The following is a 23,719-nucleotide window of genomic DNA, read 5'->3' as shown; positions in this document are numbered from 1 at the left end:
GAGTGTCTGCCTATAAACCAAAAGGTCACAGGTTTGATTCCTGGTCAGGGCACCTGCCTGGGTTGCGGGTTTAGTCATGATGTGGGCACGTGCAAGAGGTGACCAACTGATGTTTCTCTCTCACATCAGTGTTTCTGTCATTCCTCCTTTCCCTCCCTTCCCCTCTCTCTCAAAACAAATTTAAAAAAAGAGTGGACATGAGCTGTATTACAAGGTCAGAGGTGGCAATAATCTGAGTGAGAAATCACCAGGGTTTGTTGGTGGGGACAGAGATCAGGGGCAGATGTGACAGCTACTAAGAAAGTCCTCTGGAAGGATTGGTAAATGCAGTCAATAGTGGGTAGGGAAGAAAGAGCCTTAGTGTCTAGCTTGAGCAATAAGGTAACAATAAAAATAAAAATAATAATTAAAACTGGAAAATTGGCTGGCCTTAGAAGGAAGATGCTATTGGGTTTTGAGATGTTGAATCTGAAGTCTGTGTCGGACAGGCAGGTGGACTCCAGCGAGCGGTTGTGCGTGCTGGTCTGAAGCTCAGAAAGGAGAATTGAACTTGAAGCCATCACCCAAGAAATAATAGTTAAGATTCCCAGGAAGAATGTGTTGAATGAAGAAGAAAAGTGATCTCAGAGCAGGGCTCCCTTTGTGAAATTTTTGTTTGGAAACACAAGAGTCTAAGTGTGTATTGAAGATTTAGGATTCAGAAAATTCAATGACTCATGTGAAACAAAAGTGGTCCTTCTAGCAAACTGGTAGTTAACCTGCCCATGAAACTGTCTTCCTGGCGTGGCCATAGTCTCTTTAGTCTGTGGGTGAGGCTGCTGGGAGGTGGCGTGGTCTGAGCAAAGGAGAACTTCAGAGATGGAGCAACCGGAGTGCAGTCCATGCTCTAATGCATGCGCTTCTCACAGCCAACCCTGACCAGCTTCAGGGAAGGCGCAGGGACAGCAAGCGCTCAGGAGATGGGGGGGGGGGGGGTCTGGAGCCCCAGCCCAGCACCTGCCACCTGGTGAGCCTAGCAGAACGGGAGCGCCTTCCCCTCCCGTTGAATGGGGGATGGAAATGCCTCTGCAGCTTCCACCGAGTTGGCTGGGTGGCTGTCCGTTTATTTTAAAATCCTGTGAAATTGACCTTTTGGTGTCACACATGACAGACCTTTCATTTAGATTCTTGATTTTGACAGGTGCCAGCTAATCTTCAATCTGAAAGAGAGACTCACTACTATGTAAAGCTAGATTTTATTCAGTTACCACCATAGGAAGTTTGCTCAGTGGAGAAGGGAATTCTTTTTTCAAATTGACTAATGCAAGAGAAAGCCTGTAACTTCAACTTCCCCGCAATGTGTTTAAATTGCAGCCCCCGGAGACGTCTCCCGTTACGGTGCAGCTACAATGGAGCCTCTATCTGGGCTCAGTTCAGTAGCCTGACAGCATTTCTAAGGAAAGCTTTCGAGATCCTGGGTCCCTCTTGCTGCTGTCTGGGGGCTGCTTCTTTATAAGGCAGGTGGAGAGGATGCTACTGTTGATCAACCTTATTGTGTAAATTCCTTTGCTCCATCAAAAGTAGTTGATTAAGAATTATCTTCCTGTGTTGGCATTTTGTCGGAAAGTTAAAGGGACCTCTTATGTCCGAGATGTCATCCATTTCAATGGGTGGGAATTGTGTGTCTTAAACACATATTAAGTCCCCACTGGACTTGCAGCTATGATGTTTCTACTAAGCCAAAAAAATGGGTAGCTTGGAAAATTAACAGTTGAAATGTCCTGTTTAGCATGTGTCTAATAAGAATATATAGAGGTGTAGTGAAAGAATATTTTCCCCTTTAAAGTAATCTTTATAGCATGTTAAAATAGAAGGGAAGTTATTTAAATTATAGATGGCAAACATCAATAATTTGTTCTAGTTATAATCACAGACCTATGCAAATGGTCAGAAGCAGAAGTTACTCCTCATAACTGGCCAAGGCCTTATGGAAATTGATAAGGGCTTTCCCCCAAACCAAGAAAATGTTAAAGCTTTCTATTTAAATTGAGATACTTAAACAGGAATTTTTAAAAACTGTTTTTGGAGATGATCCTAAACAAGATGATGGTCCTCTTTTCCAGGATCATAAAATGCCATTAGCTCAGCCTAAGTAGGAACCCGCAGACAGGGGAGGATCCCACAGAGGCCGCTCCTGAAGCGTTGACAGCAACCGGCAGTGGGGGGTGGGCTTCAGAGAAAAGCTGCAAGCAGAAGGTATATCGTGAATAAGACTCAAAGGTCTAGGAGGTTAAACAAAATCATCTAGGGAAAATATCATGTAGCCCAAGGCAATAACTGCATGTCGTCAACGCGTCCAGGTATGTGCATCGCTGGTCAGTCACTGAAACGTTGACTAAGCAATGGCTGTGCCGTGTACCCAGGGGTCTTCGAGACGCTTCATACAGAGTTGTAAGGAGCACAGATAGTTGTTGCCCTACTGAGGTTAACAGTCCAAAGAAGCATTAGGAAACTGTCAGCCTCTGCTTGGCTAGGCTGAGCAGAGGTTCCTATACAAGAAATCTGAAACATGCCTAAAATAGAATAGTATACAGCAATTTAAAAGATAATATGGATAATTAATTGATATAAAAATATCTTTATTACATATTAAGTGGAGGCGAAAGTAGCTACAAAACACGTGTCCAGTTGCTACCTGGCCTCGTGGTGTGTATCCCCTACTGAAATGTAAGCTCTGTGAAGAACATGAGAAACTTTGGGTAATTAAGTGAGTTAGTAAGAGGACAGGAGGGATAATAGAAGAATGTTAACAGTGATTACTGCTGAGGGGTGCAGTTGAAGTATATTTATATATTTTTCTGTCTTGCATGAATTTTCTACATGAATATGTATCATTTTATAATCAGACAAAATTTTATTTTTATAAAACTAGTATTTAAGACTTCAGTGACATAATGTAGTAGCATTGTCAGTTAACTTCTGATTGAGTCATCAATTCTTTCATAACTAAATTCTGGCTATAAGACTATCTGGAAAATTTCATTCAGTATCATCTATGTACTTGGCCTACATAGAAAATAAATAGGCAGAAAATAGAATCCTATTTAGAAAATAAACAGGGAGAAAAAGACACCCGAAGAGTTCTCTCTTCCTTCACAGAGTTTATTGTCTGGTGGGCTATACAAAAGTCACTTATATGTCATTTCTTTATCCATAAATGTAGGGTTCTGGGGAGGATTGGAAATAACACTGGATATATCTGGCCCCATGCCAGACACCTAGCAGGTTCTCGTTATCTGTCACTGTTACTTAGAAAGTGGGTCACAGGCATACACCAGGGCCTAAAAAGGACACCAATATAAGTATAACAGAAGACATTGCCTTGACAGGAGAGAGAGGAGACAGAAGGCATTCCAGCAAGCATAGACAAACTATCATCTTATGAAGGAGGGAAACGGAGGCCAGGCAGATTGAGACCAGCCTCACATATGCACGCCGTTTTCAATGGGATGTGCAGGACAGACAGACAGGCTTGGCACCAGATAGGCAAGACTAAGGCTCATAATAGAGGCCCTTGAATGCTTAATGGCATTGGGATATAGTAAGTCTTTCCAATTTAATTTTCCTAAAGCATCTGGTTCAAGGGCAGAGATAGACAGAAACAGAAGTGACGTGTATTACCAGCCCCCAAGATACTTACACTCCAGATGTTGGAAATTGTATTTCCTGGTAGAGCAAAGTCCTCTATGAGAAAAATGTATCTAAATTAGTGATGCCTGGGATGGGTGGAAAGGAAAACTGGACACATGATGAATTCCGTTTTCCACTCCCATAGCTTTGTAAGAAATTCACTTCCTTCCCCAAGAGAAATTACAGTGACACTCGCCTGTACTCTCTCTCCAGCTCTCCCCGGTGTTTCTAAGGCCTTACTGGAAATATCTGTATCTCATTTATTTTTGTGTGTTGGGTGCCTGGTATGCAAGTGGGTGGCCAGTTTTTAGTCGAATGCATGACAGTGAATGAAAGGATGCAGAATGTGTGTCCTGTATGTTTTCCAGAGGTGTTTCCCCAGTTCATACTATACTGCATCGGGCAGAAGTAACGCCATTGAGCGTGGTTGGTGGGGTACGCGAATGTCTTGCACGAGATGGCCAGCAGTTTGAACATTTCACCTAAAGTGTCATATGGTCTGCTTGAGTGTGATATTGTTATGTTACAGAATTACATGCTTAGGGTTTTGTGATAAAAGTTTTTTATGTAATAAAAAAGGTGTTATTTGTGCTGGGCCCTGTATAGACATAATAAATATATATCTATGGTATGTTTGTGGCACATAATATACTATTTTTTCTGAATAATAGATAACCAAAACATGATTATTTGTTGCCTCAAAAATTAAATCATGGGAAAAGAGGTAGTTTTCTAGTAAGTGAGAATGTGAGTGTGGACAAACTTTTTCCTTAGCTTTCCTTGCCGGCTCCCCTCTTCCTCCCCCTCTCCCTCCCCTCCCCTCTCGACACCCAGTAGCTGGGGCCACACCACAGCTCCTGTGCTGGAGGAAATTTATCAGACAGAACAGTTCACACCAAAGTTGTGGAGCTTAACTACTGTCTTGTTACCTGAAGTCTTTGTCCTATCAGAGAAGATTCTAAAGGAATGATTTCAGGGGCTGGAATTTCAGACCCACTGACACTTGGAAAAGAAGGAAACTTTTTAAGTACGGAAGTGGCCCCCTCAGAGGTCCTGTGCCCCATGAGGGGCAGACAGTGAGGGGAGGTGATGATGGAACCTTCCTGTAGCTCAAGGGGGACCTTTTTTAAGTGCCGATGTCCGGTTCTGCATACTTTTCTCTCCCGAGAAAATAATTATTATATGGCCGAGGGAATCGGCTGGGAGACTTTTATTAACTTAGTAACTGAGGATGTTATTCTGAGCCACTCATTCTTTTTATACAAAAGTGAGTTTTTATTATTTAAAATCATCCAGCTGCATGATATGTTAAACTAAAATTAATAAACTGATCTCTTTCAAGCTTTCAAATCTCACTTCCCAGCCCTGCCAAAAAGAAAAGTCACTTAAAAAGCCAATTACATTCAAATATTTCTTTAAAAGTTCTATTGACGTATGGTGTGCAGTTAAAGATGATTCAATAGACATGGAATGGTCATGAACTGGAACTTTTATTCCAAATATTTAATTTTAGACTGAAAAATTGCTCCAGAGGAAAAAAAACGCTCTTAAAATATGACCTGTTCAAAATTATAGCTTTAGTTCATTGTTTCATATGTGGTCAAAACAAAACGATTCTGTGTAAATTGAAACTTCTAGTTAAACACTTTGTGAATAAATTAGTATGCAACTCATCTTCTTCAAAAGAGCGTTCAAGGAAAGGGATTGCCTATGAGGATGAAAGGTTTCCTGGGTCAGATATTTTTCCATGTTTCTGGAAGCAAGTTTGCAATAAAAAGAACGATTTTTATGAAACCATGATTATTCCCAGCAAGGCTAGAGCTGGTGTCACCATGAAAAATTCTTCTGCAGTAGATGCGCTCAGCAGGCATAATAGATCTAAGAGAACGGCGACAGGAGTTACAAAGATCACTCCTGCCAGTGACAACTTAGCTTTGCAAAATGATGAGCAAACCCGCCAAAAATGGCGAAACTGCTTCGGCAGTAAATCAAAGCCTTATTCTTAAGAGCAGTTCTGCCTCTACATTTATTAGTCTATAGGTGCTGAGTTGGTTTTTGTGAAGTTCTGGATTATTTTATATATAGTCAGCCTTTAATATTTCCTCTTAATACTTTAAGTTACATGATATAATTTAAAAGTATGCATGTTACTTTTATGATAAAGTTGTATACTACAATCTGACAAACTATCAAACACTAATGCGTGGTCCTGTTTTTATTCAAAGGTTTGTAACGTTGTCACTGGTTCCTATACAAATTCATAAAAAAAAACAAATCATCTTATATTAGCTGGACCATAAATAAAGCTAGGCATTTGGGTTAAAGCCTTTTGTGTATAATAGCATGTGATAGGGTCTAGAAAACACTGCCATAGATTGTGCTAGTGCATTAAACATAGCTTACACGATGAAAATGGATCTTGTAGAATTAGATATCAGCCATTCACTGTATATTTAACTATTTTAAAAGTAAAGTAATTTGTAAGTGTTCATATCATTAGATCAAATTTAATATGTGCCGTAATTATCAATTAAAATAATCCATACTTATGGAAACACAGCACTTAACCATTTTGAATAAGCTCATTTTGTTTTAAAAGCTTATTTTCAGCTCTTTCTGGCTTTCATTAGTAAGGCTTTCTTTTCCTCACCCTAGGGTTGAGAGTGTGAATAAAGACAAATATATTTAATATAATCTTGTGGTAAAGAAGGTATTCATTGTAAGAAAGAAGGAACTCCAAGCAGAGTGGAGCTGACGTGTGTTTATTAACACTGCACTGCTTGCTAAGAAGGCACTATCTCCATGTAATTCTTCTGGAATTCCTTGAGCAATGCGCTAAAGTGATATTACTGTGACATCTTATTTTCAATGAGTATATTGTAAAAGGAATTAGTATTATAAGAAAATACTATAATGCTTAAAAACATGTTTTCATCTTTTCTTTATTAGTAATAATAAGCTTGAGCATCCTATAAAGTTTTAGTGGTCTTAAATATTTACCATAACTTCAAACATGGGTGAATACATAGCTTAAGCACTTAAGTTTATCTTTCGCCTTAATCTGCCATCTTTGGGTACTTTCAGTAAAGATTTTATTTTTTCAATATTTTATGGACATTCATCCAAACAGAATCATATTGAAATAGCTAATATCTTACCTTTGTTGAAACTGCTCTCATTCAAATCTTGGGTTCTGAGTTCAAGCACTTAGGTCTAGCTAATAGAAACATAATTCTAGTAAAATAGCTCTCTCATTTAGGTAATTCCTACAGGGTATTCTAACATTAAATATATTAAAATGCTTCTTTGTAAGAAAGAAATAATAATTAAAAGCAGTGTTTGTCTCCAGAAGTTGCATCTCATTACCAAATCGCAAAAATAGATGTTAAAATTACTTATCAGTTTTTGAGATCTGAAATGCTGCCCCTCATTGGCTTCTATAGTTGTGTCATCCTGTTGCTATGGAAACAGATTGGGATGTTTAAATGTTGACTGGATATGTGTTAGTGCCAGTGCTATGCTGAGTAGATAGAGTGGGAATTTATATTTGTCCGCGTATATTTTAATTCATCACCTTGCATTTCCCCAAATTGTCACTAGTAATGAAGGAAATTTTAAAACCTCCCATTGTTCGTCCCTGTGCCTTAGCCCTGGGAAATCTGCAAGGAAGCATTGTGGTGGGAAAGCGAGGGCCATCAGTAGGTCACCAGGTGTGCCCCTTATAGGCATGACAAGCTGCCCGCCCAGCGCCACAGCTGAGGGGCTGCATATCACACCCCCTGCCTTTGCACGTGGCTGTGTGGCAGGCTGGCAGCTAGTCGTGATGGTGGGTACCAGGGCACAGCCATGCAAAAGCTCTCTATTACGTTTGTTTGGGAGTCGGGGCTGCAGCACCCTCCGAAAGCATGTTGTGATGATGGAATTACACGTCGGTAAGTGTAAACACATGGGGCATTGACTAAAGAGTCTGCTTTGCAGAGAGAAATCTCCAAATAAAAACATGGTTTCTGCAAATACACTAACTCATGGCAGAATTTCTTAGCCACAGAGACCGACGTATGGAATCTAATCGTCAGTGAATTTGAAGGAGGATTCTTTGCCTCTTTCCCATCAAAATGGCTTGTTTCTTGACCACCTCTTCCCCCTACACAGAATTTCTGAATCATGGAGAATCTCTAGAGATGATCCATTTTACCTTATTTTTCCAAAAAAGTTAGAAAAAATATCTAGGGAATGAGGAGTTATTTCCAAAAGCTGCTCTGGAAATTTGCTCCCTTCAAACATCTGTCCCTCAGACCCTGGTTGCCCTGTGATGCCATTTCTACAGTTTAGATTTTTTTGTGTGAGAAAGACAGTGGTTGTGTGGACAGATCCACAGGGGGATGTCTCCCCCTGCCCTTTTCCTTTTTGAAGCATTGCTGATCACTTGTCGAAGCTTTCAGACATTGGTGTGTTTGTCTGTAATGTACTAGAAATACTCCTGTATTTTTTTCTAATTCACCATTTTTTGTTCAGAAATAAAAGGAAAAATTATTTCTAGTAACTCGTAGATGTCTAAGGTACCAAGCACGTATCTATATTGTTCAGTGGGGAGCTCAGAGCAGGAGATACAATTGCTTGATGACAGACGGGAGGGAACAGAGCCCCGTCATGGTTTCCTCCACCCTGGCCGGCTCCAGCTGGTCTCAGCAGACACCCTGATGGAGACACAATGATACACCTCATTCTCAAGCAACTTTTTTTCCCCCTCCATTTTTATTTTGTAAAAGAAGGTATTGAAACAATTAGTTGGTAGAATGGTGTTAACTTTCTGCTGGCAAATTTGGAAAATGAAACAAATAGAGCCTTGGTCCTCAGAATTTGGGCTTGTATAATTCAACTTCTCCCAAGGTATGTTTGTAACATTTTCACATTGTTCTATTTTATAACATGCAGCCGACCTCAAAGTCTTCTTAGAGCCTTCAAGTTTGCTTGGAGGTCATGTTTCTGGTGTCGTGTTCAGGGGCACAGCGCCTTGACGTGCTGGCTGTTACATCACTGTGCTGGGCACAGACAGTAAGACCCATTGTGACTGTCTTAATTCTTTTTATTAATTTTCCTAAACCAACGTGAATGGTAGGGTGTATTTTTACATAATTATGGCACAAGTGACCATCTTGGGAGAAAAGTACAACCAACCGGTAGGTATCAAAGCAGAACAAATATTTGCAGCAAAATTCAGCCATAACTTAATATTTTGCACATGAGCCTAGTACAAAATTGAAGTTATTCCTGGGGTTTGGTCCAAAAGGGCATGTCTGTGGCCCAGCCCTGGAAGGCCAGAGATGATGATGGATCAGGAAAAGGTCAGCTTGAGTTGCTGTGCCAAGAACACTGACAGACGGGACCAAAAAGGCAGAATAACAGTGCACCCGGAGTTCTGAAAGTGAGTGTACCTTTGCTCCGAGGCTGGGAGATGGCAGCCCATGTGGCTTTCTTCCTGCTCCCAGCACCAGAGCTGGTGTTCACTGCTTAGTGTGTTGGCCATCTCCCCACACCGTCCACGTTTTCGAGCCCAGCCCCCTGAGTGCTTAGATGTCTGGAGTGAGGGCCAGTAGTAACCAAAGCTTGCTGACTTTATTTATTTTACTCCTCTGTGAGGCACAGGCTGTGGAATATAAAGGGTGGCCAGGCAAGGGCAAGCCCTTGTGGATTGGTTTGCGGTGTTTATCCGAACGATGATTGTAGGAGTCTGTCATGTGGAGCCGGGATTTGCATGTAGCACCTTAGGGCTCAACACTGCACCTCTGTGCCACAATGGTGCCAAATCCCTGCTCCTGGGCCTCAAACTTCCTATTTGGGACCCGCTGTGTCAAAGCCACATGAACACCACCTACAACTGCTCTCCTTACCCTCCACCCCTGGCAAGGATACCATTACCACAATGGGGCTCCCTCCAAAGTACCAATCACTTAAGAAGGAAGGGTCAGGGTTTCTTCTGGAGGATGGAGGGCTCCATTGAGCACCAGGCTGGGGGAGGGGCTAAGGTCACAAATGCTGGGCACAGGCAAGAGTGGAGCAGACAAAGGGGAGGATATGTGTGGGAGCTGGAGTGCCCTAAGCTCAAAACAACGAAAAAGCCATAAAGGGCCTAGGTCACAGCCACCACATGGCATGGGGCAGCTCTCTACTCCATGTGAAATTGAGGGAGCCTGGGAAGAAACAGTAAATTGAGGGTCAGAGGGCCAGTGTCTTGGCACTTACCTTACTTAACTTTTCTGCATCTTTCTTATCTGTAAAATGAGCTATAACAGTATAGACTGTTGTTTTCATCACTGACATGTCACACACACAAAAAGGACTCTGTGAAAAAGATAGCAGTGTGCAGAAACTGTACAAAAGTGTACAAAACAAATCTGAATTATCAAGGGATACATAGTGACAGGTGGTGTGTCCCTAGCACGTTAGGACTTTGGAAAGGGGAGGGCCCGGCCTCAGGATGAGACCAGCGGGCAGGATGCTTTAGCACTATCTGAATTCGGTGATTAGTTGTGAACTTTTCCTACGGAGGATCATCACAACCCTGCCCAGCCCTTCTAAGGTCTGTTTGTGCTATGTGGCTGTATGTGAAAATTGGCTAAATAACAACACTAAGTGTATATTCCTCCACTGCTGACTCGATAAAGAGTCCATGAGCAAAAAGGTTGCCCCTGTTGACACCCCTTTGGAAGGCCCTTAACAAAACACATTTCCCCCACCCTGGGTCCCTATCCAGCCTCTGGACCAGCTTTCATATCCATAATGTGGGGGGTAAAGGAGACCGTCTTCAAGAACCTTCCCTCTCAGCTGGCTCTCCCGGGTCACGAACTCCAGGGCTCCTCCACATCTCTCTGTCCCAGGGTGTATTTTTGCTGAGTATAATGCGCACCCAATGGCTTTAGTCGTGCCCTTACATAATGCACACCCGTATTTTTCCCTCAAAAATTTGAGGGAAAGGCATGGATTATACATGGCAAAATACAGTATTTCCCAGCCAGGAGAACAGCCTCTTCCATGAGAGGCACCTCCCTGACCCCCACCCAAGGTCATTAAATGTAGAGTCTGGCTTTGACAGTCTGGGACCACAGAGCTGTACTTTGTGTCTGTTACTGCAGCTTCAGTAATAGCAGTCTGCCATTTCTCTCTCTATTCGATTGCTTTCATCACAAACGCAACAAGGATCAGTGGGGGGCCTTGCTGTTCCTCCTTGATCTAGCAAAATATAATTTCAGATTTTTTAGACCTCCACCACCCTCTAGGACCAATAAAGCCAGCCATTCAGTGGGAGGGTGCCCCTTTGGTCTCAGGGGGGTTCTGCAGCTTTTACTACCACTGTAGTTTATTGTGGTGTAGTAAATGTCTTTTCGGCCAAACTGTAAGTGCCCTGAGGGCCGGGACTCATAACTTAATGAAACTTCCAAAGCCAGCTCCTACTGTTACCTGCCAGCCTGCTTAACCCTTCCCCTCCTGATCCTCCTCTTTGCCCCTCCCTCCTGCCCCTCTTCCAGCACCAGAGGCCCCTGCCTCAGATCCTTTGCACTTGTTCTTTTCTTGGCCAGCAAGGCTCTCTCCCCAGACACCTGCACAGCATTGCGCATTTCCCTTGCCTGCTGTATTTTTTCTCCTTAGATTTTAACACTATCTAACATATTATACATTTTGCGTATTTTCTTGTTTTGGAGTGTCTGGGATATTAATTCCAAAATTGGAAGGATTTTTTTTTCTATTACATGGTATGTCCTTAGCATCTACAGCAATACCTAGAATATAGTAGCCCCTTAATAAATAATTGGATACATGAATAGATGACAGCCCTTCTAGAATGAAGCACCCATTAGGCAGCTGAGATGAATATTAATGGCAGAGTCTACCAGGAGTCCAAGGCATTGCTACGTCTGGCCCAAGCGACGCTCCAGGCCAGACGCCCATACAGGTTAGGGGTCCCTTGGGCATCTCAAACCTCAACTGGACAGTTAATGCATAAAATGTGCTACACTGGCTGTACTAGCCCCCACATCCGTGAATGCTGTCCTCAGACTCTGGTTCAGGGATGACTTGAGCTCCTGAAAACCTGACCATGACATTTTTGGAAACTTGTTTCAAAAGTGCATTTTCAGCACATTCAGTCTTTGGGGAATAGAAACTTCTTTTCCCATGGAATTTTGTTATGTTCTGCCCTCAGTTTATTCAGCACCAAAGCAGGGTGTTAGGGGTATGTTTTGGCACCTGAAAATATGGGGAGCTTCCATGCTTGTCCTCTGGGTCTGTGGATTCTTCCAAAGAGGCTGAGAGCGTCCTTGTTGTTTCAGGGGCCGGGCCCTTCTGCTCTCCTCCCTCGACTATTTGATGTTTGGACTTAAAACAGAGCTGGCAACTGAAAACAACCACGTCCAGAAAGCAAAAACAAAAACCTAACATTAGGCTCTTAGGAAGACAAGCGATACACAAGATGCCTACTGCAGAGCAGGAGGCAGGGAGCTCCGTCCCACGGAGGAGACAGGTTTTCCGGATGTCGGAATGCGCGGGCCTGTGGTTTCTAGCTCGAGAGAGAATACACCCAGCACATTTTGCACGTTACACAGCTCTGCTGGGCAATATTTCTGTCTTTTAAAAGTCTCCATTTGTTTGTTGAGGAATTAAACCTTTTAATTGACGTGAGCATCAAGCTAGTAATCTACTATAGGTCCTCATTAAAATTTTCCAAAAGCCATGCACACAGCTTATGTCTCAAAACAGCTATACCATTATTTGCAAATTCAGACAAACTTATAGGCAATGAATCTTCAGTGTGTAACTTTTTATCCATTCAAAATTTGGGCAATATGGTATTTTTTCTATTGTTAAGTGAAATGAGCATTTGAGGTAGACACTTTAATGGTTTTTTTAAATTTCCTGAGGTGCTAATTAGGCCTTTTAAAAATGCTCTTGATTTTTGCATCTATTGTCATTAAAATCATTCTACAAAAATCCTCCTGATAAAGAAGATTTCCTTGTTGCCAACACACCAAACCTTGCTTTAATCAAATCAAATGAGTTCGGTATTTTCAGGAAAAAGCTTAAAGCTACTGACACTTAATTAGGACTAACCAACTTACTGAACAATACATCCAGTGGGGCCTCAGGCTGGGGACACAAGGTCTGCGTCCAGCCTGCGGGAGAAAACAAACACAGGATGTGGAAGGACAATAGCAACAATGGAGTCATTAACGGTCATTATTAGATAACTGACTTCTCTGTTAGTAATGGGGATTTACTCGGCTTTCATTTAAGAAAAGCCTCTTAACACCCTACATTTCCAAAGAATTCTCCCCACGCCTAGAGTCAACCTAGGAACTTTAGGTCAACTTCGATTCCTTGAAATGAATTCTTTTTAACGTGTCTTTTCTTCTTGCAGTTCCTCAACTTCCTCCTGCTCTGTTCTCTCTCCCAAGAGAGAAAAGTCACTGTGGCTTTTGTTTGTTTTGCATGTTTGCTTTGGGAGGCTTTTTGAGGTACATTTTTTGTACATTAACCAGGCACCCTTAGAAGCGTTATTTACCCACAACATAAAAATTGTATCTTTGACTAATTAAATGGCAGAAATTCCTACTCATAATTTAGAAACTCTTTAAAGCCAGAATAAGTACATTGTGGAAAACAACAACTATAACTAGCATTCATCCTCCCGATTAAATGGATAACTCTGAGAAATTCCCAAACATGTTTTCAGGAATGACCTGTTCCTCAAATGTGAAACTCGCCTTGCACATGTAAGGCCTCCTGGACTGGCTTTTCCTTTTTTCTTATCTGAGGTTATAGATCTCGGGAGAGCAGGGGAGGGTTACAAGGTCAAAGTCTTTTCCTCCCTAGAACTTGCTGCTTGCTGGGAGCGGGTTGCCTGGAAAATACATGCTTTAGAGAAGAGGTTGGGGTCAGGGTTTTAATTCTGTTAAGCAACAGCTGGTTTGAGTTTCTTTCCACTTCTATCTCCTGCTCCCTTCCTCACAAATCCATGGAGAGCAAAGAATTTGTTCAGAAGGAACCGGCAACATAAAAATACACCTTTTGTTACTGGGGCACTGCGTGTATGTCATCTTTGTTGCCAATTGAATGTTAAGTACTGGATTTTATAAAATGAACTATATAGGAAATATGGCCAGACTTTTAATCAGAAGACCTTTTTAAAATGTAGGACAGTGTGCCTGGAAAATTCTTTTAATAATATTTTTGAAACTAAAACTTTGAAGGGAAGTAAGTAGAGTATTTGGAGCCCGGCTGCAGAGAGAAGAATCATGACTGAAATATTAAAGCATGCCAAGTGTGTGTTACTTTTTTCTGGGCTGGAGACCTTGTCTGTCTCCAAATTAGTGTGCTTTTATTTGTTCAACAAATGCTTGTTGGATTCTGCTTTGCTGAGTTTTATGAGATTGGTTCTTTCCACAGTCATGCACGCTAGGGGCTTGGTGGCCAGTGGGAAGACACAGGGGTACTCATATGCCGACAGGTGCACGAATATGAACTTGGGCCAGTACGGCGTTAGCCCACAATGACAGCCTCCTCTCCTAAACAACATATGCACATGGTTTGGGATTTAAAAATCAGGTCTGTTCAAATAACATTATTCTACACTAAACTCATAAACCCAATGCTCAATATGTGATAATAGTAAACCAGTAAAAAATAAATAAAAACACGGCATGATTTGATTGTTTTTATTTGAAGTCTCCCATTCTTTTTCCTCCTATACATGCAAGCACGTGCACATGCTGAGAGAGAAAGAATAAAACTCACATCTCTCAAATCGATGGCAAACCAGTAACAGATTTTTTTGTCTGGGCTCTTGAGCACACTGGCCTCAGGCTGTGTTGGTGTGTGGCTCGACAGCAATCAGAGGTCATAATTTCATTGGCAGTTAGCATCAGGTTTAATTTTTCTAGCATGTTACATTTACCAAAATGTCTGGTTTCAGTTATGTGTGGGCATTGACTGAATCAGCTTTGAGCAGCATGATGTCTTCAGGTACCTGAGGTTTATGGAACACATATGCTAATTGTTTTCAATCACTTTCCTTTCTACACACAAAAATCTGTTTTCTGAAGCTGAGTAACAGTAGTCTTTAATGACATTGCTGGTTTCTTATATGAAAAGAGGACCCGAAGTAGGTAAAAATGTCAATTTAACAAGACTGCCACCTACTGATTGACATAGTTGGAAAGCAATCCAATTAAAGTTGCAGGGGTTTTTAAGTAGCTGTCTGTGGTTTTTTAAAAAAATATATAAATGCTTTTTGAAAAATGACATGTAGAATTTTGATTGCATTTTAGGAATGTGACCAAGTTCATATAGATGATGTCTCTTCAGATGATAACGGTCAAGACCTCAGGTGAGCCCGTAGGAATGTGAAGAGATTGATTCCATTTTACAGTGTAATTGCTCAGCTAATTAAGATGAACTTTCTTTGGTTAACTTTGGGCTTTTCTTGCATCTAAATAGCACGTATAACTTTGGAACAGATGGCTTTCCTGCTGCTGCCACCAGCGCTAATTTGTGCTTGGCAACGGGTGTGCGCGGCGGTGTAGACTGGATGAGAAAGTTGGCCTTCCGCTACAGACGTGTAAAAGAGATCTACAATACCTACAAAAACAACGTCGGAGGCAAGTGACTGTCACCAATACCTCACTGGGTTAGTTCAGACAGTCTAGATAAAATTCTCAAAGTACCACGCACTTTTGTGCCATGCTTTTTTTTTTTTTTTTTTTTTGGATAGAATAACTATTTTTAGAGCAGTTTTGTCTGACCAGCTGTGATTTAGTGAGAGGAAGATTAGACGAGAGCCAGCTGCCTGGGCACGTCTGGCCTAGTCCTGGCTCCGTAACTTACCAGTAGGCGTGTGACCTGGAGGAAATTTCTTGACCTCTGACATTCAGCTGTCCTTCCAAGGTAGTGGGGGTAACAGCTCTTGCTCAAGCGACTTGAAGTGGCTTATAAAAAGCTCCTTCTGCTGAGTAGATGTTTGTATGAGTTTGAATATTTTCATTTGTGGTTTTTAGCACAAAAGGGACTATATTAGCTTACTATTGAAAATTTAGGGAAGGTGTTTGCTTCCAGTGTGGCTAAATTCAGGTGTTCAAATGAATGCCAGCAGAGATCTCTTGCCCAGTTTTTCCTTTAGAAGTCATTCTAGGTCCGTCCCTCCCCAAAAGTGGCAAAGATGACCACTGGTATGTCCAGGTTTCTAAGCAGCCAGTTTAGTGCCCCCATTTGGGTGGAAAAATATCTTTCCCTGTGAATTCAGCAACAGTTCCAAGACTGACCTTCGCTGGCCAAGCCACCATGGTCATCCTCCCACCCTGGGAGGCGGAGGGTAGAGTGGCCCTGTCCAAACTTCGTGCTTGGAGAAATGGGTGCCCCTAGGCCTCCCACCAAAAAAGAGATGACTTCTACAACCAAAAGAAAAGATGCTAGGAATGCAAACTTCGTACATGCTTCCTACAGTACTAAATATTTGTCAAACAACAGCTAATATGTGAAAAATTATTTGGTATACTATAAGGCTTGAGGGTTATAGTAGTAGCAGCATTAAGTGTTTCTTATTTATAAAGTTGAATTGGCACATTGTGAAGGAAGTAGGTTCATGTGCTTTTCAATCACAGGTCTGCTTGGTCCGGCCAAGAGGGAGGCTTGGCTGCAGCTGAGGGCCGAGATCGAAGCCCTGACGGACTCCTGGCTGACACTGGCCCTCAAAGCGCTCACACTCATTCACTCCCGGTAAGCGCCCCCCAAGACACTCTGGGGTGCCTTTGCTGAAGAAAGGAGCTGTGCTCATGCTGATTGATTCTGGAGATTTGTTTTCCAAGTCTTTTTACTTTCTCTCTGTTCTCATAGGACGAACTGTGTGAATATTTTAGTAACGACGACTCAGCTTATCCCAGCATTGGCGAAAGTCCTGCTGTATGGATTAGGAATTGTGTTTCCAATAGAAAATATTTACAGTGCAACTAAAATAGGTGAGCTGCTTTTGTTTCACAATCGACTCTTCTCCTTCAGGCTGGTAAGAATGAAAGGCATTGAATGAGACTTCTGTTCTGAATGCTAGACGCCAGAAAATTAGAAGAATAATTTAACTAATTTTATTGCCAAAATTGGCTTTAAACATGAGGAGAAATACACTGTAACTCATAATCCATGTAGTTTTATTCAGAACATTTCACTTTACTGGCTAACATTAAGACCTACACTACATTTTGGCTATAGTCAGTTTAACATCATTTCTGGATTATCTTATGTTTTTTTTAGGCATCAACAAAAATATCTCATAACCTAAAACAAATAGTATAAAGATACGCAAAGCAGAAATGAAACAACTCTAACGACAGCTTTCTTTATTATTACTGGAACTATATGTTGCTTTATTTTATTTTTTAATTTAATCTTTACTATATTTTTTTCCATTACCATCCAGTCCCCTCAGACCCCTTGTTTTATTTTAATTCAACATGTGTAAGCATTGAATTCCCCTTTTTGTGATGGGGATACAGTAAAATTCAGTTTTTGCAAAAAAAAACATAATTGGAAAAAGAAGACTAATTGAAAGTTAGTTGGATTACAAACCAAGACAGAATAAAAGGAAATTAAAAAAAATATGGCTCTTGTTCTTAGGGAATCCCATATCCAAAGGGGAAGGCAGAGAGCTAAATAACCATAATATGGTGATAGAAACTATGTAAATGAGCATTTATCAAGTATTTATTAGAGGCTTAGACCTGGACTAAGCATTTTACATGTTAAAATCAATCTCCAAAACCTTGCCATTTTATAAATGAGGAAACTGAAGGTTAGACGCTTCAGGAAATTATTCAAGTTAATGGCTAGTAAAGATAAGGGGCAAACCGATCCCTGAGTCCCGAGTCCAGACACCTTTCCACACCCTCGGGGGTCTGTGCCACCCACCCAGGGCCTGAACCCTGAACGTGCACTTCGTGGAGGAAGCACTCGCTGCCACCCAGGAGGAGGCAGAGGGCAATGTCAGTGAAAACTGAAGGGAAGAAATGACGTCTGAGCTGGGTATGGAAGGGTAAATGCGAATTTACTGGGCAGACGGGCTTGTGAGAACAGAGAGAGAAATTAATAAAACATGTTCCCTCCTAAGGGACTCCTGAGTGGCTGTGGGTGATCAGTGTGCAGTGTTCAGGAAAAGCTGAGGCGGGGAAGGTAGACTTGGGTGTAGTGACAAGTGGCCTTCCTTGGATGTCACCCTGATGAGATGAATGTTATTTCAGTGAGTCCTGGGGAAGGGGGAGTACCCTGGTAGATGGGGAAAAGGTTGTTTATAGCTGGTCACCTCTAAAGAAAAAGGGACAAAAATGGAATCCCTGTACATCTAACTCTCCTTCTGACACTTTTATACCTCTCCTTCAAAGAACGTATTAATTGATGGCTAAAAAATTGCTTGTATAGTTACTTGTTCATAGTCTGACTTCCCCACTAGATAGTTGAATGTCTGCCTCACTCATCAGTGTAGCTATAGTGCCCAGCACATAATAGGTGCTCCGTAAGTGTTTATTGAATAAAACGTATGAATAAATGGTTGCTTATGTTGATGAAGGTTGACATAGGGGTTTCTTTTAGGCAACTGAATCAGCGGGGACACTATTAACTGATGGGGAAATCGGGTTTGATTGGAAACAGAAGGGTTTGACCTTATCCATGTTGAGTTTGAAGAGCCCCTGGGATATTCAGAGATAGCTCTGTGAAGTTGGAAACAGTTGGACTTGGAGAATGATCAGTGCTTTTTTGAAAAGGGCCAAGAACAGAATGCTGGAAAATTCTTATAAAAAAGAAAGGGATATGCCAAATAGAATTCCTAGTGACCCAATAAAACTAAATTTTTATATGTTCTTCTGTTCCATAAGAATAGCCATCAGTGGTTAGGTGGTTACACCTAACCAGTGTAACCAGTGGTTACATGGTTAGGTGTTTATCCTCCTTACATCAATAAACAGGAGCTATATTGTGTTTTGTAAACAGGAGTCAAAGGTAAAGGTTGGTCAGCACATAAAAGGCAAAACAATTCCTAAGAAGTGCATGGGACCCAGGGGCATAGCCTTACTCCCTAGAAGGAGAGAGCAAATGGTGGACTACATGTCATGCATGGTGAACTTTAATCCCAAATAATTTGAAAATGTTAGGATGTTGATAGGAAGTTATAATAACAACAAAGGAAGTATTTTTAATGGGCATTTGGCTTGCAATATTGGTCTTTTATTGTTTCCAGCACAGAACAAAAATTAGAACTAAAGAATATGTGGTGGAAGAAATCATTTCAAAACCCAAGGGTCCCTTTTGTGCTAAAAACCTTCTACGACATTTTTAATGAGAAATGTAGAGATTGGAATCCCTCTAATTAGTGCTAATTTTGCCATAAAATGAGATATGATATGAGGGTCGATACAGAAAGCGTAGACAATTTCCTTGTCGGCCAATGGCAGAGGCATAGGACGCAACATCTCAGGGAGCAGAGCTGTGATATTCTTCCAGACCAAATGCATTGGTCAAAATGAGAACTTCTGCTAAGGCCTCAAATTCACATCTAAGAGTCCATTTTTTCATTTTTATTGCTCAAAAGGTCTACACAACCCCAAATTCACAATGAAGCCTATAGGAGATAGCGTGTAAGTAAGAACAGTTCACCATAGCTTCACCTTTAAAAAACCATTTCATTTACCTGTTTTCCATGAAAAAACACACTTCAAAACAACCACCACCACGAAAACCTGTTAATGTTTCCTTCTGAGGAGGGAGAGAGAGCACCATGGCATTCGAACTTTGGGTTGTATATTTTTGCAATGAAAACTGTACTTTGTATTAGTTTCTTAAAGTGATTTAACATTTCACAGTTTAGTGGGCAACTAAGGCAGCATTGAAATGACATCCTTTGAATAAGGCTGGCCCTGTTTCATCCTGTCAGATGCAAACTAGAGATTTTAGTGCAAAATACAAATATAAAGCAGACATTTGTTTAAGCAAACAAGCAATTTGTTCGTGTGTATATCTGATCCTTATTTGAAAGAGACGCAGGCCCCGCTCAGCCATTCCCATCTGAAAACTATAAACTGTCCCATTGTCCATTAAAGTGACCCCATTGGCAGCCCAGGGCTTGGAGCACCGACCGCTTCTCTAAGCAGCAACAATGGCTGCATTAAGAACAGGGGGTGCTGCCAGTGTAGCCGCCACAGAGGCCCCCATCGAGTCCTGACATGGGAAAGATAATAGATAGATAAAGGGATTCTGTTACCTTTACCTGTTTCTTCTCGAGGAAAGAGCTTTATTGACCATTAGATGTCTGGGTAAGGCAAGCATGAGCTCCCTGAAGTGCCCCATTATCCAAAATTTACCTCAGAAAGAGGTTTATGAGAATATTTCAGGCAAACACGTTAGGCTTTGGGGGGTCTTTAATTCAAATGAAACCCCAACCTGAACATGGGGGATGAACTCATTCCCGTGTCTGATTTCTCCATTGTCTTCATCCTTCTCAATAATAGCCTGTGGATCAGACGGGATGTTCAGAGTTTGTTGTATCATGAAACATATTTTTTAAATCAAGTGAAACTTTGTTGCCAGAATTGCGTGCCTGTGTTTAGTCTTAGCTTGTAGGAAAAATAAAGTAGTACTGCAAAAGAGTACTTTTTCCCTCAGATGCCGTACTGTGATTGACTAAACCTGCTTTGTAATAGACGAGTCCTTGGGAAAAGAGTACTAAAACGGTCAATTTCAAGGGATGGGACACCACATAGGTAATTCATTTACAATTTTTAATTTACTGTGCTCTTCCACGTGCTACCCAAATGGCATGTCAAAGCTCTCTTCTTGTTTGTACAAGTAGGTGAGAGTTGAATCGGAAGCATGAAGAAAGCATTTTAAATAAAAAGTTCAAGAGCGCTATCACTGAGTTACCCCAACTTTACATGTTTTGTGATTTTTGTTTGCTAGGAAAGGAAAGCTGTTTTGAGAGGATAATTCAAAGGTTTGGAAGAAAAGTGGTGTATGTTGTGATAGGTGATGGTGTGGAAGAGGAGCAAGGAGCAAAAAAGGTGAGTTCCCAGACGGCACCTCTCCTGCCGTTTAACTTTTCTTAGTCCTCAAAATGCTCATAACTGGTTCATTTGCATGAGTTCTCTTCCTCTGAAATTACTTATGAATGTGCTCAGAACCATTAGCAGGAAAAGGGGGCAGTGTAGATTAACTATGAAGTGGCTTTTTTTTTAAGATGGGCACACACAGGCCCAAGATGGCGGGTCTCCATGGAACGTGGACTGTGGTTTGTTGTTTGCGAGCAGAAAAGACGGTAGGGTGCTGAACCATCCTTCAGAACACAGCTAACACATGTGCGTGCTCAGGCTAGCATGCCGCTTTCTGCACCCATGGCAGACATTGCCAGGTGATTAAAGCCTTGTTACCTGAGCCTGGATGCAACCTAAGAACCTTCCGAACATCGCTTCAGAAGGCTCTACTAGGTGGCCCAGCTGGTTTGCAGAACTATTTGCGGACATAGAATACAGGCCTTCTTTTTACCAAGAAGTCGCCACCTTGCATTTCTTAAGACCTGGGGGAGGGAGCTTGACTTGCAGTGTGTCCATTGTACTTTTTGTTCTTCTGTATCCCTTCCAGTGTAATTCTGTCATTTCCCTTAGCAAAAGCTTTCTCATTGGTGTATTTTAAGGGGGAGGGGACCACATCCCATAGCCTGGCCCTCAGGGTCTTCACAGTCTGGGAAGAACCGACCTTTCCAGTTAGCACGTTGCCAGCGGCCTGTTTCACTGTGGATTGTTGGCTCGGTCATCTTAGTTCTTTTTGCCGATAGAGCTTCCAGAAGCCAGCAATTTCATCTAACTCAGTACTTTTTATCATTAAAACAAAACCTTCAGAAAGAAAATGTTAGACACACCTTTGTTTATTTAAAAGAACAACATTACTCAATAAAGATCTCTTGCAGGCTTCTCTGTGAGCACCGCTTTGTTCCCTAAAAGACTAGGCAGAGAAAATGTGGGGAGCCTTCCAACTCCGGGTATCTTTCTGTGACCTGTCTTTTGTGGTTGAAGTCTGCCAGGATTCCTCTTCACCATAAAATGCTTTTGTCCCCCTAACACAGCACACCTCGAGTAAAGTCAACTGGGCATATGTAGGATTTCTTTTCAATCAGAATGTGATAGTCTCCCGCACAGTGGAAGCAGTTTTCGTTTCTAGAGTAAAAGTGGCCTCATTTCGTATCTCCACATCTTAAGTTACTTTACTTTTCAGAGAACTACTTAAAGTAAATCTCTCATCAATAAGACCAGGGGAAAAGTAGCAAGCAATCCTTATTCTGCACAGTGACAAAGGCTTCACAAAAAAAAAATAAAAATGTCCATTTTAAATGTGCACAACCGAATTTGCTAAAATCCAAGATGAAACTGAGAACCTAATGCTTGACTCTAAGCTTCTTTAGCAGGAAAATAAGAGTTGTGTGTGTGTGTATACATATACATACTTATATTTATACATTACATGTATTATAAATAACATTTTAATACAATTTTATGCTTTTAGTTTCTTTAATGAGATATGGATTACTAACACTGAGTACATGAATTTTATTATCCTAAAGCCATTCATTCATTCATTTAGTACTTAATGAGCACATGCTATATGCCAGATATTTTGTAACATGGTGACTTTACTTATTTTTTAAATTTTTTATTAAAATATACTTGATATGGAATATTACATGAGTTTCAAGTGTATAACATAGTGATTCAACATTTCTACACCTTATGAATGGTCATATTGTGATAAATCTAGTATCTGTTCCCAAAGTTATTACAATACTATTCACTATATTCCATGTGCTATATATTACATCACATGACTCATTTACTTTATAACTAGGAGTTTATACTTAACTACTTTTCATTTTTTTTCGAACGGCCTCCTCTGGAATCACTTTGTTCTTTGTATCTATGAGTTAGTTTCTGTTTTATTTATTCCTTTGTTTTGTTTTTTTAGATTTTTCATATAAGTGAAATCATACAGTATTTGTTCTTTGTTTGACTTATTCCGCTTAACATCTTCTAGGTCCACTGTGTTGACAAAAATAGTAAGATTTTATTTTTCTTTTTTATGGCCAAGTAATATTCCTGGGTGTGTGTGCATGTACACAGCACATTTCTTTATCCACTTATCTGTTGATGGACACTTAGGTTCTTTCCATATCTTAACTATTGTGAATAATGTTGCAATGAACATAGGGGTGCAGATATCTTTCACATTAGTGTTTTTTATTTTCTTTGGATAACCAGCAGTAAATTGCTGGATTTTATGGTAGTTCTATGTATGGTATATTTTTTTGACAAACCTTTAGGGTGTTTTGCACAGTGGCTATACCAGTTAGCAATTATACCAGCAATGCACAGGGGCTCCCTTTTTTCTACATTCTCACCAAAACTTGTTATTTGGTTGTTGTCTTTTTGATGATAGACAATCTGACAGGTATAAGGTGATATCTCATTTGGTTTTGATTTGCATTTCCCTGATGACGAGTAATGTTGACTACTTTTTCATGTGTCTGTTGGCCATTTGTATGTCTTATATGGAAAAATGTCTATTCAGGTTATCTGGCCATTTTTTAATCAGATGGGTTTATTTTTGATGCTGAGTTATATAAGTTCTTTAAATATTTTGGATATCAACTCCTTATCAGACATATCATTTGTAAATATCTTCTCCCAGTCAGTGGGTTGTTGTTTTGTTTTGTTGATGATTTCCTTCACTGTGCTTAAGCTTTTTAGTATGTTTTCTTCTAGGAGTATTGTGGTTTCTGGTATAACAGTAACTCATGAATCCCTTTTGAGTTTATTTTTGCGTATGCTATAAGAAAGTGGTCCAATTGCATTTTTTGTATGTAGCTGTCCAGTTTTCCCAGCAGCATTTATTGAAGAGATGTCTTTTCTTCATTGTATATTCTTGTTTCCTCTGTTTTAGGTTACTTGACCATATCAGTAAGCATGGGTTTATTTCT

The 23,719-nt window shown here is 40.8% G+C and overlaps 1 protein-coding gene across 12 annotated transcripts in view; it reads left to right on the top strand.

Moving 5' to 3' along the window:
- EYA1 (EYA transcriptional coactivator and phosphatase 1) overlaps positions 1–23,719 on the top strand; it is a 303,573-nt gene that overhangs the window by 267,780 nt on the left and 12,074 nt on the right. For all 12 annotated transcript variants that reach the window (XM_037058695.1, XM_037058698.1, XM_037058700.1 and 9 more), the window contains 5 exons: positions 14,991–15,049; positions 15,160–15,320; positions 16,320–16,434; positions 16,552–16,673; positions 20,656–20,756. In XM_037058695.1, the coding sequence (XP_036914590.1) occupies positions 14,991–15,049; positions 15,160–15,320; positions 16,320–16,434; positions 16,552–16,673; positions 20,656–20,756 (558 nt within the window). The remainder of the gene's footprint in view (positions 1–14,990; positions 15,050–15,159; positions 15,321–16,319; positions 16,435–16,551; positions 16,674–20,655; positions 20,757–23,719) is intronic.

Source organism: Sturnira hondurensis, unplaced genomic scaffold (genome assembly GCF_014824575.4).
Source record: "Sturnira hondurensis isolate 20B ecotype Veracruz unplaced genomic scaffold, ASM1482457v3 Scaffold0010128, whole genome shotgun sequence".
NCBI lineage: Eukaryota > Metazoa > Chordata > Mammalia > Chiroptera > Phyllostomidae > Sturnira > Sturnira hondurensis.
The sequence above is the reverse complement of the archived record's forward strand: the minus strand, read 5'-3'. Positions and strand labels throughout refer to the sequence as shown.